General features: G+C 54.1%; 2 protein-coding genes across 4 annotated transcripts in view; one reads left to right on the forward strand and one right to left on the reverse strand.

The window, feature by feature from the left end:
* Window positions 1–1,998, reverse strand: part of PTCD1 (pentatricopeptide repeat domain 1) — a 12,071-nt gene extending 10,073 nt beyond the window's left edge. Inside the window, exon 1 of the mRNA XM_045284509.1 lies at window positions 1,960–1,998. The gene's annotated coding sequence lies outside the window, so the exon portion shown is untranslated. The remainder of the gene's footprint in view (window positions 1–1,959) is intronic.
* Window positions 1,999–2,293: 295 nt separating this feature from the next.
* CPSF4 (cleavage and polyadenylation specific factor 4) overlaps window positions 2,294–8,672 on the forward strand; it is a 12,582-nt gene continuing 6,203 nt past the window's right edge. For all 3 annotated transcript variants that reach the window (XM_004705563.2, XM_004705564.2, XM_004705565.2), the window contains exons 1-3: window positions 2,294–2,464; window positions 5,158–5,208; window positions 6,899–7,051. In XM_004705563.2, coding sequence (XP_004705620.1) covers window positions 2,362–2,464; window positions 5,158–5,208; window positions 6,899–7,051 — 307 coding nt within the window. In that variant the 5' untranslated portion in view covers window positions 2,294–2,361. The remainder of the gene's footprint in view (window positions 2,465–5,157; window positions 5,209–6,898; window positions 7,052–8,672) is intronic.

Genomic DNA, 8,672 nt, shown 5'->3' on the forward strand with positions numbered 1-8,672 from the left:
GTTGTATGAGCCCCTAATAAAATGTTCAAAAAAAAAAAGAGAAACACACACACACACACACACACAAAAGAGAAAAAAAACCTTTTACGAGTATAAGGTACTTTTTTTTAATCATAAAAGAAAGTATTAAAAAAAACCTTTTATAGCTGTGTTTGAAGCATTTTGCTATAATTTTCTTGTTTTTTGTGGCTTTTTGGTACTGTTTTTAGATTAAAAAAAACATGTCATAAGACTTTTTGAAAAGAATCATCATAAGGAACAGGTTTAACCATGTTATCAATATTGTTGATGATAATTTAGCAAATCCTTTTAGAAAAGTTAAGGAAACACCAACAGCAGACCATATTTGACAGATTTTTTTTTTAAGAGAAAGTCAGCAGGTTCTAGTGAAAAAAGGCAAAGAAGGGGAAAAAAACTGCTACCAGTTGTCCCCCTTCCAAACAATGACTCTCTCTCCAACCCTCCTCTCCACATCCAAGTCCACAGATCCAGATCCTCATCCATCTCAAGATAGGGACCATACTGGAGTTGTTAAAAACTTTTAAAATGTTTTTTTACTTAAATTATATTATTTAACTTTAATCTTACTGACTGAAATATCCGTGCAATATTTTGTCTAAAAAGGCAAGGTTAGGGTAAAAACTTGATGGTCGAAAACGGATTTATCTGTTTTCATTTATTTTTATCGAAAAATGTATTTGGAACTTGACTGCATTGCTTCTTCTAGAGGGATTAGCATGAAGGGCCAGGGTTCTACTGTATGCTATGCTAGGAGGGGGTGCACACTGGGCTGCTGAGCAGTCAGGAGTTGGAGCCCACCAGACACTTCCTAGGAGAATGACTAGGCTTTCTGCCCTATACAGATTTACAGCTTTGGAAACCCAAAGGGCAGTTCTATCAGTCCATAGTTTCACTATGCCTGGGTATTAATGTGATGGCAGTAGGGCTCGTATTCAAAATGGGGCTTCAAAAAGTTCCTGGGAAAATCCCATTATCTTCCAATTGCATTGTCCACATTTTCTTTTTAAATGATTTATTTTATTTGTTGTGAATACACAAACAACACCCCCCCTCCAACGCTTCTATATGTACATTTCAGTAACTGATTACATTTCCCATTTGTTGGTCCAGATTAGCTTAAACTCACTGCCCAACCCTGAAGTTCGTATGCATTCTTTGCAATTAATTGCTGTCAGTTTAAACTCTTAAAAGAGCAGAGTGCGCAATGGAGAATTTTTTTGTACTAGTTATGCGAAATTATTGCTTGGTTTTTTAAAAAGATTTCTGGGGATATTTCCGGGGTAGCGCTTTTAAACCGTCTCAGGGCAATCGTTTTGGGAATTCATCCCACCTCCACGGTGACAGAATATACGCTTCTTTGTCAATGCATCAAACGCCCAGGTCCCACGGTAATTTCAAAGTAGTTAAGAGTGTAGCTAAGGGGCCGCAGTGACGCTGTGGATTACGCGTCGGGCTCCCAAACCGTAAGGTAAGCGGTTCAAACCCACCAGTCTCTCCGCGAGAGAAAGACGAGGCTGTCCGCTCCCGTAATCACTTAGGAAACCCGATATGGGGTCGCTACCGGCTGTAGGTGTGGTTAAGTGTAACTTAGCTCCAGGTCATCACCATGTGGCGGAAACTTGTGGCTTGTTGCCTGTCATATAGAAATCAATGGGGTCCTACAAGTTCGGCGGCCCCAGGTTAGTACTTCCTGTATTGGGGTCACACGGCTGCGTCTTCCCTCGGAGGGACCTGCCGACCCCCGGCCACACACTGGAAACTGGGTCCAAACACAACCGTTCTCCCTTCAGGCCCCTCACTGGGCGACCCGCGTCAACCCCCATCCCGCATCGCTGCTGGTTCCCGCCTCGCCTCCATCCCAGCCTCGGCTCCGTTCTATGCCAGTCCTCGCTACGTTTTCCCGTCACCACTCGTGTTTTCGCGTCCTCCGCTACTCACCTGACTCCTAGGCAAGTTACTAGCGTCCGCCGGGTGTCGCGCAGGCGCAAAAGGCGCCGCGAGCTCCGCGCGTGATTTTATAGTCTCGTAGATACAGGCGCTCGGCTGTCGACTAGCCTGCCTACCATGGCGGCTCGTGTTACACGCTGGATTGGTCCGGTCTGGACGTGCGGAGCGCCGGCGCGGACGGACGCGCTCCCGGCATGCCCCGGGCGGAGGCGGCGGCGGCGGCGGCAGGGAACCCCGGCAGGATGTGGCGGAAGCTGTGGTTGCGGTCCAGCTTGGGCTGGCTCTTGGTGCGCTTGATGGCGGCGGAGAAGCGTGTGCTGCGAGGCCGCGGCGGGTAGGGGTGTGAGCGACCGGAGGGTTGAGTGGGAGTCGGGCCGGCGGGCCGCCGCCACCATGCAGGAAATCATCGCCAGCGTGGACCACATCAAGTTCGACTTGGAGATCGCCGTGGAGCAGCAGCTCGGGGCGCAGCCTCTGCCCTTCCCCGGCATGGACAGTGAGCGAGGGGCCAGGGCCGACGGGCGGGACCTTCTCGAACCTAGGATCCTTCCGCCGGGATCTTGAGGTCCCTCCGACTTCTTCCCCTGCTCCCAGGGCTTCCCACCCCCTTGTACGCCCAGCTTTCCTTCGGCATCTCCTCCCCTCGTCCCGGGACCTCACTTTCCCGAGGTCTCTTTCCCCCGCCGTCTCTAGACCCGTACCCCCCTGTTCTCCCCCACTTGAACCCCAGAACTCACCTCCGGGTCTTCTTAACTCTGGGAGCTGCCCTAAAGTAGTCTTCGGGAAGACAGAGCTCTGTTCGACTTTCAAATAATTCTTGAATGAAAGCTGGTTCTCCTGGCTTAGAATTGCTCCCCCAACTACAGGAGAATTCTGGGAGACCCCCCCTCTCTCTAGGACCTCCACCTCCAGTTAGTCGCACTGTCATCTCATCAAAACATGGAGCCTTTGGAGGAGAATTACGGAAGGAAGAACCACCTCCCTCCCCCTAGGAGATCACCCACACCAGTCTCTCTAATCTGCTACACTCACTCCCCAGGGTCCAGCTCTAGTTCTGGGGCGGCCTCTCACCTTTTCTCCGGGTCGCAGCTCCGCGGGTCCTTCATCCTCCTGAACTGTGGTAAAGACCCGTCAGGGTGACACATCTGAGCCACCTTCTTTCTCCCCCTTTTGGCAGTCCCTGGCCAGTGTAATGTTGAAGCTGGGAGGGCACTTAGAGGCTATTGAGTTAAGTCCACAGGGGAAAACTGGTTGGGGGAGGGGACTTGCGACTATCACTCAGTGCATGACAGAGTCAAGGGTGGGGGAGGGAGTGCCAGGCGCCGCCTCAGTAGTCCTGCGTCACTATGCCCCATTACTGCCTGGGGACTGGCCCCAGGGACATCCCTGCAGCCTCACTCGCCTCAGGTGGCCACTCAGAGGTCATTTTCTGAGTCAGAGGTCCTCTGTCATAGGGTGATGATCCTTCTCTGTCAGCGTGCCTCTGCCAGAAGACACAGCCGTCTTTTGGATGGTTGCAGATACCACCACCGTGAGCTCAGACTGGCACCCTCCTCGGTGCACAGGATTTTGTCGTATTTGTACATGCACATCTGCCCCTTTTCCAGTCTTGATGACACCAGTTCGGGGCCATGAACTCCTCTGCCTGGAGGGGCCCCTACCCTTCTCTGGCCTCACCACAGAGCTTTGAGGGCTGGTACAGCAGTCAGGGGGCGCCCACAGACCCATTCCAGAGATCCTGCCCAGCTCAGGGACTCCAGCCTGGTGCACCCCCACCTGTGTTAGCACCCACAGTCTGTGCGAGTAGGAGCCCTGGGAGCAGAGGTTCAAGCCCACCAGCTTCTCTGCAGGCAGAAGAGAGCTATTTGTATCAATATGATGGCCCCGGAAAGAGCTAACAGTCCCTGAAACTCACAGGCAGTTCTATAAGTACCCTGTCATATGGAGTCAACTTCTTGGCAGTGAGTCCTGTTGTCAAAATCAACTTGGCGGCAGCCAGTTTGGTTAGGGGCTTGCATGTGAATGGGTTCCAGTGGAAAGCACCCTCTGAGCCCCCAGGAGACCACAGCCTCTTCCCCAGCCCATACCTGTTCTTCACACCAGCTCAGGTTGGGAAAAGCTGTGAGCCCGCTCTAATGCACGATGTCTTCTCCCATCTGCCTGAGGCCCCTCCCAAGTTTCTAGCTTGCAAGAACAAAGCAGTTTTACCAACCCTGAAAAGACTAGGGGCTCCGAAATGTTCTTCAAGGATGGGTTTCTAACACCAGTCCCTTCCCAGAGGCTTCCCTCAAAACCCAGCTCCACACTGTGCAGTCGGTTGCGGCAAGATGGGCCTGCTCTGGAAAAGCCAGGGACACTGCTGCCAGTTCGCCAGGGGAGGCTGGATTGAAGGGGTGTCAACAGTTTTTCAAATGCCTCCAGAGAGAGAAAACCAGACTCGTCACGTTGATCTGGACTGTGTCAGTGACCCCCAACCACACCACAGGTGGCTGCATTTTCTAAGTCCATCTCCAGTCCTTTCTTCCAGTGTGTCTCTGGGTGAACTTGAACCACCAGCCTGAGGGCAAGCAGCGGAGCGCTCTGACCACCGGCATCACCCAGGGGGCTCCTGTTGGGGGTGGAGCGCCTCAGAACTTCGCTCCTTCCTCACCTGAGCCAGCCACGTCCATGAGCCCAGTCAGAACTGCACATAGTCCTGTTGCACATTAAAAGGGGGTTTGCTTCTGTGCCTTCACTGTGCCTCTTCCTCTGGAATACCATCCCAGGGGCATCCACCTCTTCTGGAACCTTCCCCTCCTCTCAGCCCCCATCACTGGCTTGCACTTCTGGTGAGACTGGTCCCTCCCTCCCAGGGCCTTCGCCCTCCTGGAAGGTCCCAGTGAGGAGTGGGGGAGTCAATTAACTTCTGTGATCTTGTTCTCTGTCCTTCCCCCACCTACTCGTAACTCCTTGAAATGCCTTGGGGTCATCTCCCCATGGTGAGCACCCAGAGAATGAGTGGTCCTGGGGACATGACTGCACTGACCGCTCACTCTGGACTCGACCACCTCTGGGTTTTTGCGACTCCTCTCTTTCCTGTGCCCTGACCCATTCATTCCCCACTTCAGAGCCTAGAAGCTTCCCTCCTGCCCTGTTCGAACCTGACCAAGAGCTTCATCTGATGTTCCTCGTCTTCTGTCCTTTCCACAGAGTCGGGGGCAGCTGTCTGTGAGTTCTTTTTGAAAGCTGCCTGTAGCAAAGGTAAGAGCTCCCGGATGCCGCCCCAGGCAGCCCTCCCACCACACCCACGCAGACTCGCCAGCCAGCCAGGCCCTGGGTGCCATTGCTCTCTGCTTGCTGGCCGTGTACTAGACTGAGGGTGGGGTTTGGATATGCAGAGAATGTGATGGAACGTCCTGGGCCAGTGTAAAAGGTAACCTCGCACCTCACTGTCCCTGGAACCAAGGGCTGGCTTATCCTGAATGAACCATAGCCCCCAGCTCCAAGCCTTTGTTTGTGTCCCCACATCGGTGAGTGGTTGATTCTGAGTTTGAACCCTGGGTTTTCTGTCTCCAGGATCTGTCCTTTGTGCCCTCTTGTCAAACACCGCCCCCAGCCCCAGTGATCTGTTTCATGGGGTCTCAGTCATATTCCCCAGGCCCAGCTGCTGCAGGAGCCCGGACTCAGCTAACCCGTTGAGGGAGGTGTCTCTGGGTGGGGACTGAACACAACACAGGTGGGTCTGGGCAGTCTTCCTGCTGTAGCATTTTTATTCAGGATTCCAGGTTTGAGCCTGATAGTGTAGCAGAGCATAAGATTTTCAGCGCTCCTTCCTCTTACATTCTGGGGAGCCATGCCCTCCTCATGGAACACAACACATAACGACGGAATCAGAGGCGGAAGTAGGGGCACAGCATCAGAGCGAGGGAGCTGTCTGAACGGGTGGTTGGGGAGAAATGGGACCACTGACACCCCAGGCCCGCTAAGCAGATGACCAAGTTGGCCTCGGGCTGTCTGGTCTGAGCAGCAGTCCTCTGTAGTCATCCTCCCTGTGTAAAAAGGTGACCGGTCAGAGCAGAGATGTGGGGCTGGGACCAGGAACCCAGCCAGAGGCTGCTGCTCTGCTCTGACCAGACAGCCTGGGGCCAACCTGTCTCAGGGTCAGCTAGTCCAGTCACCACTGGTCATGTGTGGCTATTCAGATACAAGTGAATTACCCTTAAATAGAAAGAGAGTATGGGTCCTGGGTTGGGCCAGGCAGGTAGCAAGTTCTCACAGCCTTATGTGGTGGGTAGGATCTCAGCGATTTAGAACATTCCACTTCAGGGAGTTCTCTTGGGCTGGGCTGCTCAAGATCTTTCTCAAAATACTTCCGTCACATTTTCCCCAAACCCATTGAAATGAAAGGTCTGACACCAGGCGATCTGGAGGCGTGGCACTTAGGGGCTGGGCTGCTGGATGCAAGGTCAGCAGTTGGAAACCAGGCTGCTGAGGTGGGGTTGGGGAAGGGCGGGGCTTTCTACTCCCATAAAGAGCAGCCGTCTTGGAAACTAACAGGGGCCACTTTAACAGTTTCCTAAGGTGGCTGTGAGTCACCACCGACTCGGTGACAGTAGCTGGGTTTTTTCAGTTTGGGAGACACACCGATTAAGCGCTTGGCTGCTAACCAGACAAGCCGTTTGAGCCCACCAGCCGCGTCTCATAGACAGACATGGCAGTCCGCTTCTGGACAACCCGCAGGGGCAGGTGGGCTCTGCCCTACAGAGGCCGTAGGAGTTGGAATCGATTCCACACCTGTGGGTTTGTTTTGTGTTTGTGCGTTTTTATGATTGAAACAGAAGGTTTGCCTGTGAACAAGTCGAGGTCTTGCGGCCTTTGGCCAGTGACCCCTGCTCCTCCAGCAGGGCTCCTGGGGCGAGGTCACCCCTCGCTGACCCTGTCTCCCTGGCAGGGGGCATGTGCCCATTCCGCCACATCAGCGGGGAGAAGACGGTGGTGTGCAAGCACTGGCTGCGGGGCCTGTGCAAGAAGGGCGACCAGTGTGAGTTCCTGCACGAGTACGACATGACCAAGATGCCCGAGTGCTACTTCTACTCCAAGTTCGGTGAGGATGCGCTCCTGGCGCCCCCTTCTCTGGGACGGGATCCTGGTACCTGGAGTCCCTGGTGCTGCCCTCACAGAGGTGCCACGAGTGGGCGTATCGTCTGGTCATTCTAAAAGCTGGACCCAACGCATGTAAACTCCGTCTGCGGGCCTCTGGGGACAGCTAGCTGTCTTCCCAGGGAGATGAGCCTCACCTGTTGTCCCGTTTCCCATGTGCAGCCCTGTCTGTTCTGGTCTCTCTCAGGAGGGAAGGGGTCTAGGATCCAGGCTACAGCGCCGTGCCCTCGGTAACAGACCAAAAGAAGGTCCTTCTGTGAATGTAGGTCTGGTGGTTAGGATTGCTACCTGTTTCAGGGAACAGTTTGGTCTGTCACTTTAAGTGGGAGCCCCATGGTCTTGAAGGACCCTGAGAATAGCCAGTCCGGGGGACAGGGGCAGGGAAGGCAGCCAGGCTAGCCAAGAGTATTATGCTTTGGGGGGGGATAGAGCCCCTGGGCCTCTGCTCTGGGGACCTCCCAGACCCCTAGAGGAGTTTGGGGTGACCAGCCTGTGCTCCAGGTCACTGGACACTTTCAAGGTACTGGTGAGGTCTCAAGCCTGGTGGGCCCGTGGGCGTCTAAACACAGAAGTGAGTCCCAGGCTCTGCGGGGCCTATGGGCGTCTGCACTCAGGAATGAGGAGCGGCAGGTTTTAATTATTTCCTCATTCCCACTCCCCCCCACCCCCCATGATTGGCTCTCAGCTCAAGTGTACTGATTGTGGCCTATGTGTAATAGCAGCATATGCTGAAATGGAAGTCGAGGTACAGATAGAAATAGGACCCAGCTTCCCAGCAGTGGCCATGGACCTAGCAGCTGCCCCTTCTGGCTGACAAGGTCTCATGACTGAGACACCTCCCTGCCCATTGGCCCCAGTGCTGGTCAGTATTGAGGGCAACACTGCAGGGAGGAAGAGGACAGATCAGGCCTGGGCTCAGGGAGCTTCTAAGAAACTCCTCACAGCCAGGGGCAGCAGGTGGATTAGAAAAATGAACAAGTAGAGGAGAGGGACTATCATGACCAGGGCAGGGGAGGGCCACAGTGGCAGTGAGCTGACAGGCGTGGTGCTCCTGTGGGCAGTGGGGAGGGTCTTCTCCCTGGAAGCCCTGTTGGAGCAGCTGAGAAACCAGTGTGACTGGGGTGCAGGTCAGAGCTGGTGGGCCTCCCTACAGAGGGGGCACTAGATCTGTGTTGCAACGGGCATCAGCAGTGGGCACATAATTGGGTGTACAGTTTATGTGGGAGTACGGATGAGGGGTGGCCAGGCCCGTAGTTTCTGTAGTTGGGAGGAAGATGGTAGCAGCCAGCTAGGTTGTAACTTCCAGAATCTCACCGTATGACCTCAGAGGTCAAGTTCTTGTCTTTCTGCCCAGGTGGAGAGCCAGCCAAGATAGAGCTATGGTGTCCCCTGTCGTCTGGTGTCTCTCCATGTAGGACCCCCACACCACTGGCGCAGGACAGAGGACCCCACACTGCCGGCCCCTGGGGCAGAGGAAGGAGGTCCAAGGAGTTAATGGGGTGCAGCTTGCGCCAGGCTGTGATTGGCGTGTGTGTGTGTGTGTGTGTGTGTGTGTGTGTGTGTGT

Source organism: Echinops telfairi, unplaced genomic scaffold, assembly GCF_000313985.2.
Source record: "Echinops telfairi isolate 266 unplaced genomic scaffold, ASM31398v2 ScPeMD7_5;HRSCAF=22, whole genome shotgun sequence".
Lineage (NCBI taxonomy): Eukaryota > Metazoa > Chordata > Mammalia > Afrosoricida > Tenrecidae > Echinops > Echinops telfairi.